This window comes from Photinus pyralis, unplaced genomic scaffold (genome assembly GCF_008802855.1).
Source record: "Photinus pyralis isolate 1611_PpyrPB1 unplaced genomic scaffold, Ppyr1.3 Ppyr1.4_LG1, whole genome shotgun sequence".
NCBI lineage: Eukaryota > Metazoa > Arthropoda > Insecta > Coleoptera > Lampyridae > Photinus > Photinus pyralis.
This window is the reverse complement of record NW_022170249.1, coordinates 10047632-10075292: the sequence shown is the minus strand read 5'-3', so window position 1 is coordinate 10075292 and position 27661 is coordinate 10047632. Positions and strand designations below refer to the sequence as shown.

General features: G+C 37.1%; 1 protein-coding gene across 1 annotated transcript in view; it reads right to left on the bottom strand.

Annotated features, from left to right (window-relative positions):
- LOC116175634 (membralin) overlaps nucleotides 1–27661 on the bottom strand; it is an 80760-nt gene that overhangs the window by 31671 nt on the left and 21428 nt on the right. Inside the window, exon 6 of the mRNA XM_031493861.1 lies at nucleotides 7185–7317. Within this exon, the coding sequence (XP_031349721.1) occupies nucleotides 7185–7317 (133 nt within the window). The remainder of the gene's footprint in view (nucleotides 1–7184; nucleotides 7318–27661) is intronic.

Below are 27661 nucleotides of genomic sequence, written 5' to 3'. Positions count from 1 at the left end.
AATGTTTAAAAAATGCGCTAAAAAAGGGGAAATAGGGAAACTTTATAAACGTTGTCATACATTTAGAAAATGATATTTGCGGAATAATTAATTCAATTGGTCTTCAAATGGTAGCGAAAGCTTGCAAATCAGTGTTAAAAGGTCTCAAAAATGTACTAAAAAATGAAAATCATTGAAACAGCTTGGTTATTTGCACTATTTTGGCTACGGTGCATTAAGAACTTTTGTAGAGAATTTAATAAGCAAACAGTCTCATTTTTGTTATTATCCGAAAAATGCGATGTTGTTTTGTTTTTCGTGCTCCGCGTCCCATATATTTTTTGTCTCTATTTGACTAAAATGCCACTACTTTTGTTTTCAACGTGCGTGGGGAGCCACCGTTGCTTCACCCACACTTTATCCAACTGTACCGTGGATAGTTTGTGAACTAGCCAAATAGTCTGGTTAATTTACATAATATTCTTGTGGTTTGTACTTTGGCGATAAATCTTGTATACTTTATAGACTACAAAGTAACCAAGATTCGTAGCTATTTTAGTGTAACGATGATTTCCCATTAAAATAACCATAAATTTGGATAGTTTACAGACTATCCACCTAGTCTATAAACTAGCCAAGTAAACACTGCCGTAACCTATACAAAAAATATAGATTGTGATACATTAATTAGGATAAAAGAATGCACAAAATTGACGTTAACATATACAGGGTGTGCATTTAAGAAATACAAACTTTGGGTCAAATCTCAGAAACAATAACCCATATTTTATATTACTACGCCACTAGATTCTACGTAAAAATTTTGAAAAATATACATTCCTGTAGGTCCTGATACATTAATCAGGAAAAATAATGCAAAAAATTGACGTTAACATGTACAGGGTGTTGCATTTAAGAAATACAAAGTTTGGGTCAAATTTCAGAAAAAATGACCCATATTTTTTATTACTACGCCACTGGATTCTACGTAAAAATTTTGAAAAATATACATACCTATAGATCGTGATACATTAATCACGAAAAATAATGCAAAAAATTGACGTTAACATGTACAGGGTGTTGCATTTAAGAAATACAAAGTTTGGGTCAAATTTCAGAAAAAATGACCCATATTTTTTATTACTACGCCACTGGATTCTACGTAAAAATTTTGAAAAATATACATACCTATAGATCGTGATACATTAATCACGAAAAATAATGCAAAAAATTGACGTTAACATGTACAGGGTGTTGCATTTAAGAAATACAAAGTTTGGGTCAAATTTCAGAAAAAATGACCCATATTTTTTATTACTACGCCACTGGATTCTACGTAAAAATTTTGAAAAATATACATACCTATAGATCGTGATACATTAATCACGAAAAATAATGCAAAAAATTGACGTTAACATGTACAGGGTGTTGCATTTAAGAAATACAAAGTTTGGGTCAAATTTCGGAAACGATGACCCAACTTTTTTTTACTAGGCCACTGGATTTTTTTGCTGAGCATTGATGCATACAATACTTCTGCAGTGACTTCCGAGGTTAATATTTAAAATATTCACACTCGCTTGGCAATAAACTTTAAAAATTATTAGAAAATCCAACTAACACTCTGTTAAAGAAACCTACCGGAGCGAGGGAAGCGAATTGTCCGAATATTATACTATGCAAATAAAGTGAAGTTTTGTATGCATGTTAAAAAAAATTCATTTAATAAGACATTAAAGCTGTACGCGGTTAGAGTAAATAGACCAGCAAGAAGCGTGCTACGTGACGCGAACTGAAGAACGTGGGTGTTGGCCTGCATCAAGTGGGACCCGGAACGACTCCCATATGCATCATTCTTTTCAAAACTGAGGTGTGGGATTAGATCAACAAGTTCATTTCAAATTGCAGTGAAATCAAATGAACTCGAAGCGAGAGCGATACGGAGATAAATAAGTCAGAAAGCCAAAAAAGCCAAGACTAAAAGGGGGATGAGTATGGTGGGTAGGAAACGTGTATAAATCAACTTTTTCGACAGCACAAATTTTAGTATTCACGATATTCGACCAACTCAATTAATTACAATCCATCACGCCGTATATGGGCCATCTATGTTTAAATTCCCAAAAATATGCAGAAATGGGAGAGTGAAAATAGCATTCTCCCCGGTTCCTTCAATTGAGTAGAACACTGACACATTTCCAGCTACACGTATAATTCAAAAAGAATTGTTGAGGTCACAAAGAAAAGCCGAAGCGTTTCATTTTGACAAATACTGAACATTCGTTGTTCCGGTGATTCTCACCCCACTAAATGATTGCAGTACTAATTCGAGGTTAGAGGTGCATTAAATCCATTACGTAGATTATCATGATTAAGCGGTAGCGAACAAATGTGAATATTAAAACGGTAGTCCTCCATTAAAATAAACTTCATTTTTCTAATGCATACAACATAAATATCTGTCTTGTCGCTTTATTACGAAAGTTTTATCGTGTAAGTGGTTGTATTCGTCATATTATTAGGATTGTGTGTATTAAGAAATAAATAATGGAGGGTATTTGGGGAATGAGGGGGCCGTCTTGAAATGAACGAAATACAATAAGTCAGGGATGTTTACGTACTAAGTTAACATGGGATATATATGTTGACGGGTTCTTAAGAAAGCAATCAACTTCAGCGCCGTGGGCAACGATCAATCTGCGACGTACCCACACAGAATATTTTGACCATACCTTATGAACAAAAATCTATAAATGTTACTAATCAATACAACAAAAGTCGGCGCTGGTAGCTTTATTAATATTTGTGGATAGGCAATCAGGTAAATAACTCTTTTTCTAGACCCATTTACTCAACGCTAAAATTATCTCATGTTAATTTATAGGCATTCTCGTAGAATTTATTATTTCTATACAGGGTGTTTTTTTGGAAGTTTTAGTTAAACGTTTCTGGGAAAGTGAAATAGGTAAGTTTTTGAAAATGTGTACTTAGGAATTACTCTGAAGGCCGAATCGATATAAAATATTTTCAAAATGGTCACACTTCCGGAAATACCGGAAGTAGCTAGTACCTTTGTTATTTTAAATTGCACCCCCATTTTTTGATTATACGTGAAATCTCAGTTCTTTTGGTACCCACATGTCGATATCTGCCATTTATGGTTTTTAAGTTATTTTGACTTTAAGAAAAAAAATGGCGGATGCAGACGATACCTTGATAATTGCTTACTCGAAAACGGTTCTAGTTATGGTAACCCATTTTTACCAGTGAGAGAAAGAATACGACTTTTTTTAGGGTACTTAAAAAAAGTTAAGTTGCGTACGACCGCACCTATGGAGATTCAAATTTAAAAAAAACTTTAAAGACTAAAAACTCAGTTTTTTTTAATGAAATGACCATTTTCTTACTATTGCATTAGATTAGATAGAGTATCGAAATTGTCATATTTATTTCAGAGGGTTTTAAAACAATTTGATCCTATTTTCATTTCATATAAGTTTGTGTTTCCTTTTTTATTAATTAATTATTTAGATTAGAATCAATGATATTAAATGATTTGTTTAAAATCTGATTCGCATATAATCATGGCCAACTACTCAACAGAAAATGCGAAAAAAATGGTATCAATTCAATGAAATGGGAATAACTCAGAAACTGTTAAGGTGGCATTTACATTGAAAAATTGAAAATTTGTTTCCACAATAACTGCCTTCTGGGTACAAATTTTTGGTTGAAATAACATTCATTCAAATGTATAATGTTTCGACATTTGCATGAAACAAACATTATTTAGCTAATTCCCGCACTTTCGCCGTTATTTAGGAAATAAGTTGTTAAAAAACTCCCATATAATGCATATAGATGTTTCATTTTTATCACACACTGATAATAATATGTTATCATCGGTCGTTAACAGAAGTTTATTTTTTTACCTCGAAACAAAGTTATTGAGGAAATCGCAAGGCAACTTTTGCACTTTTTGTAAACGCCACCTTTAAGATATCTATAGGAACATGTAATATCAAAATATGCCTATTTCGATTCTCTATCTAATGAAATAGTAAGAAAATTGTCATTTCATTTAAAAAAACTGAGTTTGTAGTCTTTGAAGTTTTTTAAATTTCAATCTACATAGGTGCGGTCGTACGCAACTTAACTTTTTTTAAGTACACTAAAAGAAATCCTACTATTCTTTCTCTATGCACTGGTAAAAATGGGCTACCATAACTAGAACCGTTTTCGAATAATCAATAACCAAGATATCGTCCGCAACCGCTATTTTCTTCGTTAAAGTCAAAATAACTTAAAAACCATCCATGGTTTCAAAAGATCTGACATTTCACGTAGAATAAAAAAATGCAATTAAAAATAGGGGTTGCCATTTAAAATAACGAAGTCAGAGTAACTCCTAAGTACAAATTTTCAAAAACCTGCCTATTTCACTTTCCCAGAAACGTTTATCTAAAGCTCGCAAAACATTCTAATATATTGGTGGGCGAAATGGAGTAAGAGGCGTAGTGGTAGGTCAAAACTTAAAAATCACAAAACTTATATCCTATATACGAGGGCGTTTTTTTCTAAATTATCTACCTGTGGTAATTAGGTCACGCTAACCAAGTTCTTGGCTAACAAATAACTGCTAGTGTTCGAAGCTTCGGTATGTTTGCTTAGCTGTTAGAGGGTGTAATTAAGCAACCATGTAGTGAGTACTTCTGTACCGCTTCACATCATTGGGCGGTTTTAGCAGTATTTTTTGTTTCAAAGAATGACTCCTTACGACAGAGCAGAAACTGACGAGCAAAGAAATTTGTTAGGGGCATTGGAACGCTTTAGCGAACGATATATTTCGTGTATTTTACGTAAGTGTTTTACTAGAGCCCCTCCAACAAAACAGAAATCAGAAATCACAAAAAAAAATCAAACACCCAGTCTTCGTCTGGAACATTGAGGGACCACGATTCATGGTGAGGTTTATGGAAACACGACCAAACAGTGAGCTGTTTCGCGAAAATAGCCGAGGCCACAAAACTCGCCATGTTCAAGTGATATCGTAAACTACATAGAATTACCGCCATCCACCAGACTGGCCAGATTTAGCACCATGCGATTCCATCTTGTTCAAACATCTAAAAAAATTCCTCGGAGGCCGCACATTTGCCTCCGAATAATCTGAAAAGCGCAGGGGTGTCGTTTTTGACGTTGACATTGATTTAAACACTAAGGGAATGATTCAGAAACAAATGCTATTGTTTCATAAATCTAACGACAAATAAATTTGACGCTGAATACTTTTTTAATATTTTTAGATCTGTAAACTAAAAAAAATAACTCGTAGCAGGCCAGTAAGCGAAGTAAAAAAACCTAGACATTTTTTCAAAACGCAAAATCTACATTATGTCCCTTTTTGACAAAACCTATAAAGAATATATTGTTTAAATTAGGTTTCAGATAGGTTGAGTAATCATTGATAGGTGCTTTCGAATATTAATTCAGAATTTCAACCCTTAGAAATCAACCCCTGGTTTAATTAAAGAGTATACCCTCACAAAATTAATAATCTATCACAGCGTTTTGACTAAAAATGTCATTGCTTAAAATATTAATGATTTATTTATTTATTTATTTATTTATTGTCCCTCTCTTGTTCTGGACCCTCAACAGATTACAGGATGACCCGCATAATGTTTTTTTCGGAAAAAATGATTGGTTTTTTCATCATAACTCCTATGTAGTTTTTATGACAGAAAGAGATCACATACGCTCATTACGTTTGGCATCTTGATTTTAATGTCGGTCAGGAAAGCTTAATACAGTTTGTTGTTGTTATTTTGTGTTATTTAGTGCAGGTAGTAATCTTTGCATTAGTTTATGATTTATTTGTGTTTTCTATGCAACATTTGACATGTTTTTATAATTTTCCATCTTTGTTTTTTACAATGACTTGATTCAACCTAGATGCAGAATCACGTATTTGACACCGTTAACATTTTGTTTGAAATTGTTTTTGGTGTAATGTTTGCTTATGTTTATGTTTTGGTTGCATGGTCTTGACCAGAAGTAATATTCATATACAATTTAATCATGTGGAAGTTATCGAATTGTTTGATATGTGTATCGACGCCGAGGTGTTATTTGTAAACTAAAATTCCGTGAATAAGGCAGTCACTAGGGTGGCAAAAACTGTAACCAAATGACTTACGACACCTAATGCTATGATTGACCTCCTCTCTCAACTATAGGATCGGATACAGCGGACGAGGGGCGAGTTACCTACCTCGGGGGGCGAGGTTCAGCTACTAAAAACTCTTCGGTTTAGAATCTATGTGTGAGAAATGAGTTACAATTCACCGATTTCCACATATTTTGATGTAACATTGAATTTTCCCTAGAAGGCCATGTAATTTTCCATCTTCCTCTTAACAGAAGGATTTTCTTGCACTAAAGATGAATCACATCCTGTGTCATCCATTTCTTAGAATTTTTGCTACCTACTTAGGTATCCTAAACTTGTTTTTCACTTTGACTGTAATCAACTGGATATCAAAGATCAAGATTGTTGAATATTTGCACTTCACATTGTATAAATAATAAATAATTAAACGCCCAAATTTATTCCTTAATCCTGCCTTAATCCTTACAACAACGTCCCAGACTGACATTGTTTACACAACAGTATAATTAACTGTAATTAGTTGAAGGGGTTACAGATAATAACCGCCGATTAAGTCCAGATTACATCTGTTACATGCGCTCTTAAAAAATTGAAGTTTGACACCTTCCGATGTCGGGGAAAGGCGTAACTAATTAAAAACAGTTTAATTTGTTTGAACGTATCGAAGATATAAGCGTACGAAACGGAAATACCTACTCGAAATGAACGCGGTATAAAATAGGTCTTTTTTCGCTTTGGATTTTCGTAAGGCATGAACATGAATTTTGAAATAGGCGTTTTCACTTTTTCCCTGAAACTATTTCGACACCAAAAATCTGTTGTTGCGCACGTTCATAAAATGTGTTGCGAATACTCGTAATTGCAGGCCGAGGCAAAGTCGAGGCCTGCAAACTTACTTACACTGACTTTATAAACTTGTGATGCAAATAGCTTATCACTACCTTCATAAACACAGAACAACGTTAAAAGATGAACGAACGAAAACCCAAAGTACAGCAAATGTCTCATTTAAGTGATACCAAAAAAAACTCACCTGAGCCAGTAACGTTTGGTGATTGAAGTATGGCAGCAAATGGCGTCGTACTGATCGGCAATCCATACAATTAAAATTATATAGAAGGCGGTGGTGGTATCGTTGAAAAACTCCGACATGATGGCCTCCATTCCTGCAACGAAGAGCACACATGGATATTAATTGCCGTTTTAATTTACACAAAGCGCGAATAATAAAAAGGACCGTTTTCGGAATTGTTAGAATAATTAGCAAACAAAAATTATGTGGGAGATAAATTACTCGTCTCGAGTTGAAAGACGAAGGAGCGGTTGTGTAAACGCAATAACGAGGAAAACCGCGCGCGTTCGCTAAGTATTCAGTCGAATATTAATGATACTGACTCAAACTTACTGTAGAGAATCAGATCGAATTGAAAAGACGCAATTAATTTAAACTGAGGAAAAATTAATAAAATCAATCAACGTAAATGTGGAACTGTTGTGGGAAAGTCAAAGGGTATATTTTTCAACAAACAGGAAACCATACAAACAATGGCCCAGTTACCCGCACACGCCCTTTTGACAACACGCTGCCATTTCACGAAGCACCAAAGTTCTTTCATACCCAGCTTTGCATAAACGAACCAATTACAAACTGTATTCCTGAAAAATATGCAAAATACCGAAGAGAAGACCTATACGTTTGATATTCCAATAAAAAGCCGATATAAATGAATAGCTCACAACAAACGCGAACACACGGGACCTTTTTTCTTGTGTTACAATTGCTGCCATTAAAGGAACTCAAAAACCTTACTCAATATCTAAAATAAATTTTTTCGTGCTTTTGATATTCTTTTCATGTATACAAATGGAAACCTAACATCACTTCCTAACAAAGCTTTCGCTAAAATGGAAATAAAGCGTGTTTATCAAGGATAATAGAGCAAATTTATTTTCCCGTTCCACTTATAATAGTATTTCTGTTAAAGAAGTTAAGACCAAGTACTTATATACTTCATAAACGAACGTACCTACTTTATAAGCGACTACTTTACATTTTAAAGTTGGAAGCGCGCATAAAAAATTAATAAATTTGTGCACACGTCCGCAAAATGTAAAATAAAAGTAATCCCTTTTCAGACATTAAGAAACGAATAAGTGAGCCTCCAGCGTACCTTCTTGAATTGGAATACAAAGCATGAGGAGAATTAAAGCTGACTGCACCAACTGTTAGATGGAAAATTGAAACCGCTTCTATTAAATATCGACATTTCATACAGTACTAAAATAATTGCAATGCAAGAGAATAACTAACTTTGAAACGCTTTGTATAAACCACATCGAAAAAAGTCGAGATGGACGGTCCAATGCGAAAAATTACTATTACCGAAAGTGCAATCATTTTTTCGTTTGGGGTAATAATCATTTTCAGCAATCGGCCTCATGATGGATGCGACCATCCGTCATCGAGTTCGACATCTCTAGCTTTTACAATGATCGCTATTAGAGTTACGCTGTTGGTTAATTAATCAGTAATATCATTCTCGCTTATGTTGATTTTAACGTATCCTATTAATTAACTATTGTGCTCTGTTTTGTAGGATTACAATTGCAATTTAATATCTGTCATTACTTCGATTTTTCACTGCCATACATGCACGGCAATAATAAGCTCTTGTTTCACATCGTGACTATTAATATTGTGCTATTGGCCTTTGTAGGCTTAATCTAAAATATAAATGTATCGGCACTGTATGGGGTTTAATTTAAAAAGCATTTTCTCCTCTCACTACGAACTCCATTGCAAAAGTTACTCTGTCTCCATCTGTTTATACAGTGTTGTAAAAAAGTGGATGGTACAAGCCAAAACAAGTACATTCCTAATAAGGGTAAGTGTTTCCTTCTATCCCTAAACATTGCTCTTCTAAACTCGCCTTTTTCACTGAAAATTATACGCGAAATCGGAATAAAAACTGAACGTTTCAAAAAGAGGATACTGTATAAAAAACACACAAATTGCATTACAAGCTGAAGGGTAGATACCTACATTTTTAAATCATGACAATGTTACCAATTAATCAAACATCAAATATCTACTTAGGGGAGCACTGAAGGAACCCATCGGGCGGCTGGCGAATAGGGGAGCGCCCACATAAACACCTGAATGATCGTAAACTGACCCGTGTTTCGGTGTGGGTAGTAAAGATTATAATGCGCTCGTCGGAGCTGAAACCCGCACTGGTAGCGACGACCTCCCAAGTCAAGGTTAGCAACTCTGCAGATGCCTGTGTGGCACTGGAATGCAATGTCGATAACGGTGCTCCTCGGATACCTCCGCGTGATAGCTCCATTCGTTTGAATGGGGTGGCAGCCAAGTCCAGGACAAGCGGCACTGCCCAGGTCTTGGATACCTTTCCGCACTACTAGTGGGAATTGTATAGACGATTTCAAACTCGGTTCCAGCGCAGGGTCTTATTCAAAGACCTGGTGATGGACCAGCTCCTATTCGCAAGAATAGGACTGGCGCAGAGAAGGTGATGGCCAAGGACCAAGCGTCTCAGATCGGAGAGAAGTTCTCCAGGGTCTGACTCAAAGCAATCTGAACAAATCCGTATGGACAAGCCGCTACGGCGGGGCTCAGGGCAACCGGGGTGCAGGGTGCCGAATGCGAAAACCGCTAGACCTTCGACGGGTTGGAGCGAGGCCTAGGATACTTAAGTATCGTAGGGTTGGAGAGAACCATCTATGTATCTGACCCTGGGATGACGCGTCTCGGAAAGTGCAGAGGCACGTCCCAAAAGTAACCAAAGTGATGGATGACACGACCGCTATCTTGAAGCGCCTCCAGAGGCAAAACCCTGCTTTCAAGACGAGTCTATCGAGGACATTCTTCCGAACGGAGGGGCCTGGTAGTCCTCTTCGTATTTGGTGCCCATGAGGCATCCTATCGGGCAATAGCGCGTTTGATTCGTGTGGTGGTTCTTGGCTCCGATCAGGGTTGGAACCGCCGGCATGACTGAGGAGGGGAAACAGTACACAATTGATGGACGAAGTAACCAGAGCAATTGGTAGCACAGTACAGCTGCTTAATACGTCGGAAACTTTCTGTAAAGCAGACAGTGGCGCACGCCTCTTACAAGAACCTTGGGTTTGCAGAGGACGCGTAAGAAGTCAGGCGAAGGAGTCTTTTTACTATAAGAGGGACCACCAACCCTAGGACTTTGTATTTATATCGATAAACGAATCGAGTCTTATTTAATGACCGATTTCTGTTTCAGGGAACACGTAGTTCTGCAGCTCAAAGATGGCAAAGAACGGTGCAGGCGCTTCGTGATTTGTTCAGGCTATGTCCCGTACGACTCAGAAGAGCCTCCCCCTACCAAGGATCTGGCCGAGTTGATAGAGTACTGTCGAAATGGTGGGCTCTCTCTTGTAGTTGGCTGTGATGCAAGGCATACCATGTTGCGTGGCGCAGCAAGGACACGAACTCGAGGTATGGCCATCTACTGGAGTCCTTGCAAACAACTAATTTGAATTTTTTTAATCCGGGAGCAGCCCTCACCTTCTACACAGCGCAAAGGCAGGAGGTTATCGATCTGACGTTGGGCCTTTTCAATAGCGCACATGATCAAGAATTGGAGAGTGCCTGTAGGTTTCGAAATCCCGATCCAGTGACAGGGACTGCTATGTATGTGGTGAAACTGTCAGAACGGTGAGATGGGCGACCTTTGCTCTGTCGAAAAGCATGGCAGGTGAAAGAGGCTGCTGCCATAACACCGTCATATGAAAAAGTTCGTAAGGAGGTTCGCAGGTTCTTTAATAGGGCCATGCGAACTAAGCTGCGGGTGGACTGGCACGATCTCAAGTTCGCTCAGCGCAGGTATAAGAACCATATTCGAAGATCTAAACGAGGATCTTGGAGTACCCTCTGTGCCAACATAGAGGCTCTTCCTGAAGTACAAAGTTTCGAAACCGGTGTCGTCCAAACACTTCTCGTTCGTGGTGGTGAAACGTCGAGCGAACGCTTCCACCTACATGTAGATATCCGTTACTACCAGGATGAATTTGTTCCTCATTGTGGATTCGACATACCGGGCCATAATGTCGACGGATTTTATTTCCCAAGGTTCTGCTTGGCTCGGCGGACAGTGGCTTTTTGTATAGGCCCGCCATTTGTGGTTGTGCACCCCTTAACACCTGACACGTAATCCCAGACGTGGTTGCCTATCTCTGTCCAGTGATGGCGCAGGTCGTTCTTTAGGCGTCTGGATGACCGACAGTGACTGTGTCGTCGGGAAATTGCATGACGTCCTCGTACATTTCCCGCGGCACTACCAGAAGTGGGCCTTGGGGGCTTCGTTGATAAAGGTGGTTGTTGCGTATGATGTAGGTACTGTTCTTGTGATCGTGTCTGTGTGGGTGTTGCAGGACCCTCCTGACTAATTCGCTTCCATGCGTTCAGCAGCTGTTGGACCGATGGGTTCTTTTCCCAGAGTTGCCCGAAGTCTGCTGCTACAGTCGCTCTGTTTTAGTTCAATAGCGACAATTCCAAATTGTTAGGCGCAAGTGGCGGGTGTGGTGCTCCCAATCGTCGGATTAGAGAACGATATCGTTTAGGTAGAGTAATACGAAATCCTGTCAGGAGCTGTGTCATTAATTTTTGGAAAATCGGCGGGGCATTTCTTTCGGAGCCAGTGTTTGGTTTAGCGTTGCAGAAACGGAATTTAGGGCCGTTACGAGAAGGAGGATGTCCGTAGGGTGGAGTGTTGTCTCCACCGTTGTGGTGCATGGTGTTAGATGGGCTTATCCGCATCGTGAACGAAGACGGAGCCTCCACCCCATTTACTAAAATGTGTTCTCTGATAGAAAAGGCGATATTTTAAGAAAAATAAGAACCATCTCAAATTTTAAAGAGTATTGACTCTTATTTACCCTTTATCCCTTGTCCTTGAGGCAAGAAGAGGATTATTAGCCGACGAGCAGCCGAAGTATATTAATATAATTACACAATAAGAATCACCCCCAGTTTAATTAACCAGAAGAAGTAAGTGAAGGAGTAAATTTGTAACATTCCGTTACAAACGCGAGATGGGATGCCAAGTGATTTTACTTACGAGTCTAGAAGAGTTTTTGTAACATGGAGAATAGAGGTAGTTAAAGGAACATATAGATTAAGTTGAAAAAGGAAGTGGCCATGGAGAGGTCAAGTTCTTCCGTTCAACGTAACATCAGTAGGTTCTCAAAGTTCGATGCTCGAGGGCAATGGGTTTGATGATGAGATATGGGAACAGACACGGGATGAAAGGAATCCATAGTTTGAACCTCAGGAACGTTGTTTGGTGTTCAAATGGAGTCATTCCCTACTGAGTATTAACTTTGGAAGACGAAAAGGAGATTCCAGTCAAAAGTCATCAAGGCGCCATGAAAGATTAGCCATCGGTGATAAACAACGAAGATGGAAGTGACGTACGCGACCGCTCGGGATCACTCGACCCTTACAATAGCGTTGAAGAGACAAACTTCAAGAAAACTCTTCTTGAGTTGGATAAGGACAAAATCTCTCGTACTGGGACTATGGAAAGATCTAATAGTCATTTATTGCTCCAGTCAGTCCCCACAAGGCTGACAGCTGGGAACGGCTTGTTGAAACCGTGAAAAGAGCACTTTGGTTCTTCATAAAGTGGCTCCAAAGGAGGAAGGACTGAAAACCGTAATGGTGGAAGTGGAGCACTCTGTTAACAGTCGCCCTCTTACGCATCGGATGATCATGGAGATTTGTAGTGCATCACATCAAATCACTTGCAATGAACTCATAGTTTGTTGTGTGATCGACGTAACAAATCTTTAGGGAGGGTAGTGTAAGTGTTCCCTGGAAAAGATAGGTAAGGGTAGTGAACGTTCAAGGTTCTAGTGGACTATACCGTCGCCTAGTTGGGAAACTTTGTAAGCTTGAGCTTCCAGGAAATGTGGAAGCAGGGTAGTATCGACATGAACTATTTTGGGTTTTGAAATATGGTTTCAAAACCAAAGGGGAGGGGTTATCTAGTGGAAAAGCTATTATTTATGAAATAGTTGGTTGTCATTAGAAAAAAGAGTTGCTACGTAATTTTATATTAGAGAAAATTAATTAATTGGCGTTTTAAAGAATTGTATCTATTGTCCTGAGCATCTCTCAGCTGCCCCTGACATATTCACTGATTAATACAAACACATTACAAAAAGGACTAGTTAACCTATATTTAAACTATAAAGAAAGTAAATATAGGTAGATGATATACCCTCGTATACCATCAATTTTTCATAATTATAGAACACCTTTGTTGAATCATTTCACGGAGTAATGAAACGTCCCTTTTAGCTCTTTGTAAATTTTATCTCGTACAATTTTTTAATTGTCACAGCGTCTGTCAACAAAGAAAAGAGGGGGGAACAAAAGCGGAATTGTTCTTTTTAAATAATCCACTATTTAAATTGTAACTGAGCGTGTCTCGCAATAGCATCGCTGCTCTTTGGGCATTGATTTGTGAGAGAGCGAGAGGAGGCACAGTGCGACTATTTATTAGCATGTAATTACATTATAGAGAGAATAATGTGACACATGTTTTGGATTGAAAGAAGTTGAAGATGTCAGCATAGCAGGGCCGCAAACTGCATTACCTCCTCTAAAAAGGATTTTATTCCCCATGAGACTTCAACAATTTCTTCTGCCTCTAGTTTCATGATCAGACTGCCACTGTGTGAATGTATTTTTAATTTTATCTCATTTTGCCACTTTATATCATGAATATCAAATAGCTTTCGTATTTTCATTTTGGGGCACAAAGAAACAATATCGTTCACTAACCGCATTTTCTAGTTCAAATGACTTCTGTTAAAATCGAAAAGTCGGCTGCTTTATCAATCAGATATCCTGAGGATACAAATAACTGGATTTCGAGTTCCCTCCGAGTTGGATGAAGTTGATGAAAAATAACACCGAAATCGATTTCAGCTTATTTACACACAGTTAATTAGGTATTAAGGTCTTGTTTTTTTTTTATTCAAAGCCTCGCCCAGATCTAAAAAGTTCACGACACGTCTGTAATCCCAAATTTAAGATTTAATTAAATGAAACACAATAATCCCAAATAACGATTGGGAAAAAATAAGAAGGCGAACGAACAGACCGTTGGAGTAAACTCGAATAATCCGCAAGGCTAGAATTTCAAATTAAAAACTGCACTCAGCGTCAAACCGAAGTGCAAAGTAATTTTTATTTTCATGAAAAAATGAGGAAACATTTACAACTCGCCCGATGTTAATTTGTGGATTACTGCAATAATTGTCTGACACACAGTGAAAGGATATGGATACCTAGTCACCTAAAAACGCTAATTTTATTTGCATGTCCTCCTCCTAATTTCGAAATGGGAAAAAGTGTAATAAATGCAAATTTAATTACGACGAAAAAGACATAACGAATTATATCAAATGAAAAATACTCTATAATTCCTACTCTTGTGTTATATTTTAATACAGTTAACTAATTTTGTAGTATCAGTTACATAAAAAGAGGCGACAATCCCACTAAAAAGCATTTCATGATGGAATAACGAACTCGAGGAACGAATGAAGGAAAGGCTCAAGTGCATGACAAGAGATAATTAGTTTTCTCATTGGACAGCAACCGGTGAAAAGTCAAACAAGCTTGCGAGCAAACGACTGTGAGCATTCTGCCACGGGTATTAAATGTCTCGCTCTATCTTCATCCCTTAAACAAGGCAGTTCTCTTAAATTTTGCTTTTATTAGCTCTTTATAAATAAAAGTAACGTTAGAGAGAGGGGGAAATTAGGTTCTGGAAGAATTGGACAATTAGATTATATGATTGCCGTAATTTTATGCAAAAGCGGAGCAGGTACATCGTATTTATGGCCCAAAGTGAATTTGTATCTCGTGATAAAGTATGAATATGTATCAGTCTCGAACGAAAATCTTAAAATGTTGGCAAATTATATATCAGATGTCTAACTTTTTGACGTTTTACTTTATTTTCATGTACGTAGAGAATTTACTTATGTATTAGTGATGAAAGTAAACTCGAACAAATTATTTTATGTATTTGACTTGACATGCATTAGGAATGCATGGAATGAATCAGATCAAATTGTTTTCGCATTTCATATTTTCATAGGTTTTGTTTGCTTCACCCCTGATTTAAAGAATTTCGTAACTTGCTTTCAGTTATTTCTCCAGTTATCTAATCCGAATTTAAACGAATACCTCTTCGAATTGACTACTTCGCATTTCCGGTTCCAAAGCTAAGTGTGATGGGTAGGCTTAACGTTTATCTTGAGATTTTGCATTCTATGTACTACAACATATAATTATTTGAGGTAAAAGGCCACTGAAAGATGCCTAATTAATAATTATAAATAGTCTCATTATGAGATTTTAATATATTTTCCTGAGGATTTACCCAACTAAAGTTTTTAATTGGTAGTCCAGTTACTTGTATAGATAGATTATACATATCTACATCGTAGTTTTCCCGATATATACAGGGTGTTACATGACCGCATGTAAAAAAAATTGGGTGGTAGAGGGGATCAAGACAAGCACTTTTCCGAATAAATCGAGGGTCCAACGTGTGTCGTTTGGGAACCACCCCCAAAGAAGTAGTGAAATTTGGATTTCTTCTTTAATTTTTTTCCCAGCAACCGTAAGAGTTACAAAGATGGGTGGTACGCCTTTAAATAGGTTTTCGTTTTTTCAAAATTCCTACCACGAAAGGGCGCACCCCTACTTGGGGGTGCGAAAAAAATTCTGATTTCGACGAAAGTTGGTATCTGGGGGGTTTTTGAACATGAAAATGACGAATTTGGAATTAGTTTTTGAAAATTCGAAAAAAAGTTCCATTGCTATTCTTGGCCGGACAACGAAAATGGAGAGAATTCCACGCAATTTGTTGTGTACATAATTGATGAGTTAACGAACAAACAGTTTTTTAAAATCACTTTTCAAACAAACGTTATACTCATTTGAAGATTGAAGATGTTAATAAGTGGTAATATTAAAATTTTAAATTCAAGTCCGAAACAATCAAAAATGACTCACTTCAATAGTTTTCTAGATTTCCGTACAGCCTCCCCCACCATGCACACCGGCAGATTAACATAGCTCCAATATCAGAAACACATGGGGGATATAGACTATCAATATCTGACGCGCTCGAGTATTTTCTTGTGTAGGCGTCTCCCACCGGTGCGATAGGATGAAGATCATATCACTCGTCAAACTTCTTTAAGGGCAGAATCCGTATTGTATATAAATACAGGGTGACACTTTTAAAACTTTCAATGGGCGATATCGTTTTTTATATTAGAGGTATCACAAAATGCCCAAAAGAAGGAACCAACTTCAACCTCGTACCCCCCGCCACCCCCATGCCTAAATTTTGAATTGTGACGTATCACTTGTGAGGCATCATTGGAAAGCTCTTAAAAAATGCTTTTCAGAAATACCATACACTGGTACATTTAAACTGCCCATTCACAATTTATGTAATAAAAATGAGTAATTTGAGTATTTGATGAATTTGTCAGTGTTTGAAATAAAAAAAAATTTCTTAGATCTAGTGATGCTTTGGAAAAACAATGACAGCAATTTTTAATAAATAATAATTTTCTATTGCTCTATTTGTTGATCGGTTATTATTATTTTAGTCTCGTTTTTAGTATTTCTTGGCAAGAAAATTACAAATTTTGAATTTAACTAAAGATTTCATAATGGTGTACACGTTAGCCGAAAGAGTTGAAATTATTTTCATCTATGGTTCTGAAGCGCGATCTGCATTTAGAACACCAGCTTTTTGCCCGACACCCAGAACGACGTGTCAGTCACACTTATGTTGCAATGTTAGTGACTAAATTTGAAGAAACTGGGTCAGTGGAAAATAAGAAAAGAGACGGACCAAGAATAATGGATGAAGCTACTCAGATTGAAGTTTTAGGTCATTTTGGTGCAAACCCAACATCATCTATTCGAAAAGCAGCGACTATGACCGGACTTTCGCGAGAAACTGTACGACGAACTCTTAAGGTGCACAAATTCTACCCTTATAAGATGCAGATTGTACAGGAACTAACCGAAGACGACTCCGATCGAAGAATCCAATTTTGTGAAATAATGACCGAGAATATTCAAAATAATCCGGAACTGGTGAAAAACATTTGTTTTAGTGATGAATGTACATTCTTTGTAAATGGAAATGTGAACAAACATAACTGCCGGTATTGGGACGATAAAAATTCTCATCTTTTTCGCGAGGGGCATACTCAACGGCCCCAAAAAATTAACCTGGGCAGGTATCTTAGGTGATAGCATTATTGGTCCTCTGTTTATCGAAGGAAATTTAACTGGAGATACTTACCTAAACATGCTACAAAATACCGTCGAGCCTCTCATCACTCATGAAATAGAGAATCAAATAAATCCAATTGACGGAAACATGAATTTGATTGAAGATTTCATACATTTTCAACAAGATGGGGCTCCTCCTCATTACTCTATGGCTGTTCGTGAATTTTTAGATGAGAAATTTCCGGGACAGTGGATAGGACGAAGAGGTCCTATAGAATGGCCAGCACGATCTCCAGATCTGACACCATTGGATTTCTTTCTTTGGGGTCATTTAAAATCGGTTGTGTACAAAACTGAACCAGCTTCCATAAATGATCTTCGCTACCGGATAGTCAGGGAGTGCCGTTCACTTTCCAGGGAAGTGTTTAAAAATGTTAGAAATGAATTTGAAAACCGTTTGTGGTATTGTTTAGAACAAAACGGTGAACATTTTGAACATTTTATTAAATAAAAGTTGTTTATTTGCGGAGTTCAAATTTTAGTGTAATAAATTGTGAATGGGCAGTTTAAATGTACCAGTGTATGGTATTTCTGAAAAGCATTTTTTAAGAGCTTTCCAATGATGTATCACAAGTGATACGTCACAATTCAAAATTTAGGCATGGGGGTGGCGGGGGGTACGAGGTTGAAGTTGGTTCCTTCTTTATATGACCATTTTGGTTCCCCCTCGATTCTACCGAAACGGTTTTGGCCATTTTGTGATACCTCTAATATAAAAAACGATATCGCCCATTGAAAGTTTTAAAAGTGTCACCCTGTATAAAAATACACATTACTTTATTTACACGGCGTTTAAAACTACTCCCGAGTCGTCCAACCTTGGAAAAAACTGAATCACCCTATATCTCTGATTCAAGGAAATGGAAATTCGTTTAAACTAAAACTTTATTGTCAGAATAGCTGCCCGCTCGAACGCTAATCACAAAATATCCCTACTTTTTCCAATATGATAAAACTACCCACAAAATGTTGCTAATTAGTTCATTCGGCCATCTTTAATCGTTAGTTAATCTGATTTTATTTAGAACCTAATGATTTAAAATATTGAAACCGGTTTCGTAATGGGAACATCAATTTGAAAACAAAATTACGTACAAAGAAACTCGTTTAACGCCCACGAAAAAAAGTTTCAAAATGCCACGTAAGATTCATCTTCAGTACTACCCAAAAAATTGACATTCATTTATTGACCGTCTGATAGATAAAACTTAAAAAAAATTAATTTAACATTCAACAAAAGAAGGGTCAAAATTCCCACGTTTAAGATTGATCTTTAGTACCCATTCATTTAGCGACGGTCCGAGGGGGTGAAATCCGCTCCTTACTTACTCTTAAAATAATTAGATGATTATAACGAATCCCGCAATCTTCCTCAATTTTTTGTATTTTAACTGTTGTTACCAAATTATTTTTCAATTTCGCATTTCATTTCAATATAACGAAATTTACAACTGTACCGCTTTATACGGAAAGTGAACTAAAGTAAGCCTAGTGATAAGCAAGCGATAAGCGATTGGGGAAAACGTGCGCTGTTGTCGCGATGTCTTTGGTCTTTAGAATTGAGTTCCGTTCATACCCAGCCGCAATGCCGGAATGCAGGTTTACTATTGGTGATTAGGGCACGTTGGTCGAGGTAGTTGGGTTCCGTTTTGATTGCAGTGCAGCCGAGCTTACGTAAATACGACCGAGATGAGAATTGCCGCTCAACTTCGACCGCAAGAACGCCAATCATAATCACATTTTGAGCTTAATCTTAACCGTAATAGTGTGAGGATATTCATTATGTTTCGTTTTTCGCAAAAAGTTAGTGGATTCGTGGCGGATTTAAAATCAATATAATCACGATCGTTTTCAACGTAATCGTTTGCGCAAACACCGTAAATCGCGGGACAATTATCCAGCGTCCAGAGGTCGGAATAAAGTAGGGCCATAGTTAATTAAGTTTGTGGATCACTGTGCGGAAATATACGTGACGCATCCTTTGTGGATATTAAAATCGCGATAAAGACAATTCCTTTTTGTTAACGCGCCGAACTGCAATTGTTGTATTATCTTCAACTAAAATAATAATAACGAAAAAACGAAAAAAGGAGAATGGATTTGAATTGAAAAGGTAAATTTTGACGAACGATCAGTGACCTCATTTCGAAACGATTGAAGCGGCAAATAAAACCGCGTTATACACGGCTCGCGTTAAAGGCAAATAGATCGCGGTTAATAAAATTGGCCATCTGTGTTTTTGAGTCACTGGTTTCCGTGTGCGTCATGACCGGTTAATGGCGTGGGAAAATTACAGGCGACAGTCTGACAAGCGATAATACAATCTTAGTGCCCAAAACAGATAAATCAGGATGATGCAGAATGATTTCATGCGGATTTCGTGTAAGGCGCTGAATTGGAAATATTAAACGACCGTGGGTTTTTGTTGGACGCCCTATATACGCATTTAAAATTGAGGTATAGAAACGATTCCGATTCGTTCATAATTAAAGATTGCCGCCTTAACTAATTAGCACCATTTTCTGCGTGCTACAGAATTAAAAAAAGAGAGGTAGGGATTAGTCCAGGAACAACTATTAGGGCATTCGGTTTTTAACTACGGAAACGTCATGTAAGCGATCCGGAGTAAAAATGTTATCAGGCATTTTTAAGTGTTACTTTTACGCGAGTGGACACTGTGAAGTACCTGAAACAAATCAATTTCGGTCCGATTTAACTTAAACCAAAAAGATATCTAGTTAACCGAGTTGCTAAGTGTCATAAAACCGTGTTAAACGTGTACGGAAATTCATTAGTGGTGAAGGAATAACTTAATCATACGTGTTGATGGAAGTAATGACGAAAGGATTATCATGAACGTTAAACGGCAATAAACTTGTTCGGGAAAACCAGCGGCTGTTACACGTCGTATTTAGAACTCGAAAAATTACGAGCGGACGATTCCGATAAACCAATAAAAAATTAGGGTCACAGTTTTGAATCCTTCAAAATTATTCCCTCTCCCTCTCTCCTTCTCTCCCCCCTCTATGTACACAGTAATTCAAAAATTCATATTCAGATACCATGTCAATACGCTTTTATTGGTACAGCATCGACGTACCCCAACCCGTAGGCGGTATATTTACCACGTACGCGGATGACACCCCCATCCGATACACGGCTCCAAGCATGGATAGGCGACAAGGAAGTTTCAGCGTGCCTTAGGAAAAGTCACAAGTCGCGCGAATGTACACGTAAACGAAAAAGTCTCCCTTTAAAAAGGACTAAACTGGAGGACCTGTCCGCGTGAAAAGCAGAGTGCGTGGACTGTTCCATGGAGCAGATCCCCTCCAACGTGATATGCAAGTGAAAAAAGATCTACTTGTTAAGTTTCCAAAATTGGCATAATCGGCATGGGACGTTTCACATTATTCACTTGGCGTCCAACGTGGAGCAAATACTAACACTATAATGTTTATTTCGGTGCCCAACGTGGGGTGTATCAGTATTTCGCGGAAGGAAAGCTTTAAAGTCACCTTACCAATGAAGGATTAATTCTCGCTTTATAAGTAATTAAGTGTACATTCACACTGTGTTGCAACAAGCACCCTGTATTGTGATCAATTAGAAATTACCTATACGGAAGCCTCTACAGTCGTTGCTCACGTCTATATCCGGAAGGAGTATTTCGAAAATTTATAATAAAAGCGTTTCAAATTCAGTACTTAGTCTTATCGTATTCTACGCGACGTGCGTACTTATATAACTGTGAAGGAAATCGTTGATGGCTAAAAAGTATCGTAAAAAGACGTGGGCAAATAATAAAAAGCCCACTTTAAAGTGAAGTAAAGAATATAGTTAACAAAGAAATGCTTTAAAAATATTTAACTATCTAAATTTATTGTTAGGTAAATAATAATTCTGCAACACTTATTACATATTTAATTAGCCGTTCTTCAAATATTTATAGAAACTAAATTAAATCTCTGGATATATTCCCTTTATAAAGAGCATGAGGTCGTATTCGTTTCGCCGTTAAAATTTTATTCAAGTTTGTAATTAAATAAGTTTTGTTTATGTTCGGAATTGTTTATGTATCATTTGCGTTAGATATCATAAAACCACATCTTTCTTATTATAACGATTCATGTCGCGTCGACTTTGATTTTTATTGCAACGAGTACAACCTAGCGCTAGCGGCTGTTTTTATTTTTTCAAAATACACCACAGAATGATGACCATTGTTATACCGGGTGAATCATTAGAACTGATGTCAGTTTGAATTTCGCGCGTACAATTCTAGTGTTTTTTACGGGATAGAATTGGCGATGATATATTTTTAGTTATTTTACTAATTCTTATTAGTCACCAGTGCCGTCGTTATTTCGTTAATTTGTTGTTGTTTTTAATTTACTTTTCCAATCTGTATTATCAAACAGTTCTTTCCAAAACTACGTTGTAAATTCAAGAATTTGTTAAAGTAAGTAATTAAATAACGGTTAAATTAGACTAATGTGCATTTGTAGGTTAAAAATCCCCTTCTTGAGGATCCTCCAGTCCTGTCGAGAGCAGTTTATGGAAGGAAGAGTGTCCCGATCTTATTATTTCTTATAAAGCATTTGCCAATCATAAGAAACGAATCGTTGATCGATTTGAAAACAAGAATTGCATTTGCAAAGAAGAAAAAACAGGTTATCCATTACTACGAAACGATGAAGTGGTCGAAGACAAAGAATGGAAGCGAGTTCCAGAAAATCAATCCGTCAGTTAAGTGCCCAAGCTGGTAAGTGGTACACGTAGAATGAATATTATACCTACTAATTTTATTTTCGAATTACAGGAGTGTCTTATGCAACATGCCAACGAATTTTGCATAAAGATCTACGAATACATACACCCGTACCGGGTTTCTGTTCTACTGCAACTGCCACGCTCTTGATTATGAGAATCGACGTAATTATTGTGATTGATTTAATAACAACGATTATAAAAATAAATTATTACTCCTTGGAGAGTGATTGTACATACACCACTGGAATTAGGCAAATGATAATCTATTATTACCAACCTTTAAAAATTTTTGTTTTGCGGGAAATTCAAACTGTCATCAGTTCTAATGAATCACCCGGTACAAGACGCCTTACGTTAAAAATTAAAATCGATTTACAAAAAGCGCATTTCCACTTGCATTCATTTCCCATTTGTAAGATGCAACTTCTGTTAAAATCGTAAAAATCCGGCCACAGATATGAAAGATAAGCGTTGCATATGTGCAATCCATTTTTAACGTGCTACTTTAATTTCAGTTTTCCTAAATAAGAAAGTTGGCACTGCGCATGCCCAAACCTAAATTTTGAAACTAACGTTAGATTTTCCTTTATTCCAAGCGCATATGTATCAATTTGCGTTTAAATGCTTTCATAAATAAAAAAGTTGGCACTGCGCATGCGCAAAACCAAATTTTGAAACTGGCGTTAGATTTTCATTTATTCAAAGTGCCTATGTATCAAATTTCATTTAAATACTTTTATAAATAAAAAAGTTTGCAATTCGGTTTCTAAATGGTCGGGGCACTGTGAATTTTGAATCGATTCGACACAACTTTTGGCATTGCGTATTATATGGCTGAAGCTATGCCCATACTGAATTTTATGCAATTCAGTTCATAACTAACGGAGATGTAAAAGCGATCGGACATCTCCTTAAGCAAAGTTATATCATTCACACGGACAGATAGAGGGACAGGCACACAAAGGAACAGACGGACAGAGCAACAGACAGACAGACCAACAGACAGACGACAGACAGCAATACAAAATTATAAACGATCTCTAGGATGGTTAATAAACGGCAAAAGTGTAAAATTATGGAACATGTAAAAAACGGTTTTATGTTTTTTTTACCAATAACTTTTTTAGCAATAAACGCAAGAAAAATTCCTTCCTTGATGCAAGCCTCAACACCATAACGAACCAAATAGCGAAAAAAGTAGAACTATATCTCTTAAGATAAACAACTAGTAGCGTCTCAACGAACGAGCGGACAGACAAAGTGGCCATTTTTAGCGCATTTTTATTTTTATTTTTGTAGAAATGCGCTAAAAAATAAACTGCTATCCATGATAATAGATTTTCCTCTACTGGACCTTTCAAAAAATGCCAATAATACGCCTCATTTATTACACATTTACACAACCCTATTATACTTGATTATACAATTTAATTTGAATCATAAGCTTCTTTAATAGTTGAATTAAAAAGTTATGACACAATCACTCGTCCAACACGAACTAAACTGAAATTAATTTTAATTAATTACTTAGGGATGTTGAAGGCTATGCCAGTGGAATGCGAGTAGGCAGTTAAGTACTCCTAACTCGCAGGTGGTACGTCGGGCTTAGGGCCAGTACTCATGCCTGTAGTAAGTGGTTCTGGTACGGTGTTGTGTAAAGTCTTCCTTATCTTTTTAATGCATGGGAGAATACTATTCTCGGTGGAAGAGATTGCACAGGGTGGTATATGGGGACCTGGACCTGAGAAGATCCTCTGATGCCCTCGTTAATCCAGCTACTACGTGTAGCACGTTTGACTGTTGCTGAGTAACATGATTGTTTTAACAATCGTTGCCATAGATTTTAAGTTCGACTTAACTTTAAGCAAGGCAATTTTGTTGGTGCAACTGGGCATTAGACCCTAATTATATACAATCTCGAGATTCACATTTAATCTATACATAGCAACCCCTCAACACTGAAAATAATGACAAAACATCCTATATATGAAAACCATTTCAATCTATTAAAGTAAATCGGGGGGATTATTTTCGAATAAGCACAGAGTTGGTTTATTTCATTTGAGTTTGTATTTCTGTAGTTTTATTTTTCCATTTAGAATTTTTGTAATTGCGCATTCTTTATTTAGATTTGTGCGATTTGTGTAAAACGTGAAATTGCGTGTTAAAATGTAGGCACATCTAGTCATTTGCCAGGAATGTAAAAACGTTATTTGATGGTGATTCTTAATAATGAAAAAGTAAAATGTCAACGCAACCCCTATTTGATAAATGTGGCAAGTTGACTGGTCAAGTATGCGCGATTGTGCACAGATGGGTACGAGGGCCTTAAGTGTCAATATCTAAAAACTGGACTGTCGGAGATAGGTACTTACAAAGGGGTAAATATAGAATGCTGCTACTTTTTTACCCAATTACTTACTAAGCTATTTCAGTTTTTAAAAAATACACTTTATCTGCACAAGAGTTGTGCACATATGCCAGAGTAGAGTTTTTAAGTTTATAAATGCCACTTTTGTTGACAAAGTAAACTATGGAATACTACATGTACTTTTATTTCATAAACATTACTATTTACAATGTCTGGATCATAAAACCATAAAAACCTGGCGTATACAAGATCATATCTGGATCGTGCGGTGTTTTAGGTGCCAAAAATTCGGCCATAACCCTTCGTACTGCCGTAGTGAACTTCAATGTGGTTACTGCGCAGGTAGTCATCACAGCAAGGCCTGCCCGAAACTCCAACAGGTACCCTCCTGCGCAAATTGCATGAGGCTACGACATAAGGGAGATGTTACCCTGATTCCGCTCAGACCATCCTAGATCCGATTCCCGATGTTAACGTCCTATGTGTGTTTGGCTCTTAAATGTTATTATTGGCGCCGAAGCAGAAGCCAAAGTCAAACCGTGTCATTTCGGTTAGAGGGTTTTTAAGTTTCTTTGCTTTATTTATTTTGCCTCCTCCGTAGTAGCGAAGTAATTTATGTTGAGTTTAGTAACAAATTACGTTTCGTGTCTTCAATTATCTAGAGATATTTTTTTCTTATTAATAACAATTTAGTTTTACTTTCTAACCTTTTCTACACCAAACGAAAATCGCGATCCTATTCCTACTTTCTTGGATCTTTGGCTCCGATATAAACCGATAAACCGTAAGTTTACTCTATTTGCCATTGTCCGCACAGCCTCGAAGTTTACAATGTATTTCTTATGGCAATAATTCCATGGCCGTGTCGATGGTGACTATACGAGACAATAAACGAACGAATTTGGTTTCAATCATAATCAGCCATGTAATTATTGCCATAAGAAATACATTGTAAACTTCAAGGCAGAAATGCAAGGTTTATTCCCAAATGAAATACAAAGTTGGTTTTGTGACTTTTTTTTCTCTATCGAGTGACTTAAAAATCCAATATGGCGTCCATTTGAAATAAGGAAGTAGATGTCAATATCTCGAAAACCACCATTTAAAAATTTTTTGTCTGCGTCCATTGAATTTATCCCATCGAATGTTGCAACTTTTAATGGAAACGATAGCTCTCTTTTTTTAAAATATCGCATCGAAATATCCAACATCATCATAAAAAACTACACAACTTTGCTAATTTAACCGAATCTGTAAGTATAAAAATAACAGCTAGAACATCTGCCAATCCTACAAACCCTGTAAACGATATCTTTAACATCACTCGCACAACCCATCCTGCTAATCTTAGACGCCCCTACTCAATCTCAAAAATTGTGCAGGATCTTCAAGAAGACATTGACCTATCAAAAACAATAGTTCAAGAAACAGTTACACCCCCATGGACCAGAAATCTTCCCTTCATCAATACCGATCTATGCAAATATAAAAAGGCAGAAATTCCTAATTCAGTACTTAAACTTCCTCAATCTGATAAGTCACTTAAACTCGGACCGTATCCTATATACTGATGGGTCCAAAGTAGATGAAGATGTTAGCTGCTCAGTCACCACAGAAAAGACGACTATCGCGAGGTATAGACTTCCAAGTTTTTGCAGTATACATACTGGGGAACTCTATGGAATTCTCATGGCCATCAAAACACTCAAGGATAAAAGCCAGAAGGTCATCATATGCACAGACTCCCTAGCATCAATCCAGTCTGTAGAGAATGTATATACAGAAAATCCGCTAGCTGAGCGTATTCAAGATGAATGCAGTATCCTTCATGCCAGAAATATAAATATAACCATTGTATGGACACCATCCCATGTTGGAATCAGAGGCAACGAAAAAGCGGATCAAGCTGCGAAAGAGACCTTTACACTCAATCTACCAAGAGAAAAGATACAGCTTAAGAATGACCTCAAAAATCTTTTCAAGGAAAAAGTAGTTACAAACTGGCAGAATATTTGGAGTCAAGCAAAGACGAAACTTTCAAGTATAAGACCCGACGTGCCCAGTTATGACCTACCTAATATGAGCAGAAGGGACACCATGATAATTCGCAGGTTACGGATGGGGCACACCAGATTAACACATGGCCATCTAATGGAAGCTAAAGATCCACCCGCATGTGAGCATTGCAACACAGTCCTGACAGTAAAGCACATCCTTATAGACTGCCCAGAATACGTGGACATTAGAAAACGGCACGACCTAAAACCAGAGCTTAGAGAAGTTCTAACAAATAGTTTCCAGAACGTTATCAATTTCCTTAAAGATGCTAATCTGTATAATTACATATTGTAACGTGATTTATAAAATTCGGGTTCGATTTATATCAATATTTATTAAACAAAACTAAAACACTATAAAAACCGTACAATTTATATCGATTATTTATATCACACACACTTCGCAATTTATATTTCCGCGCTCGATCTCGTTCGGTAGTAAAACTGCTGCGATGTTCGGTCCGCAACCATTTATACACGCAAGCAATGTAAGTCCCGAACATCCGCGTACATTCTCGAATATTCCTACACAAATCCCACTATCGCGCGCGTAGAAAATTCCAGAGCGCCAAAGGCGACGTCATGTCTGGAGCATTTCCGTTACAATATAGTCTAATGTAAAATGTAAATTTTTCCTCAATTTTCCTTTTCTGTTAATTTTTGTGTTTTGTATATATCACTTACTGTTCTAAATTAATTACTTATAACATGTGCCAATGGCCTATGGTTGTCGAGGCACTCAAACCAAACTAAAAAAAAAAAATGATACTCATGCTATCCTACTCAATTTAAGAGACCCTGTATATTCAAAACTGTATAGTAATTTTGTGTTAAATTGGTCCCTTCCTTGATGCATTTATTGTTAAATGTTTAGAGTGGATTGTAATTGAAAAGGGGTTAATCTCCAAAATGCTAAT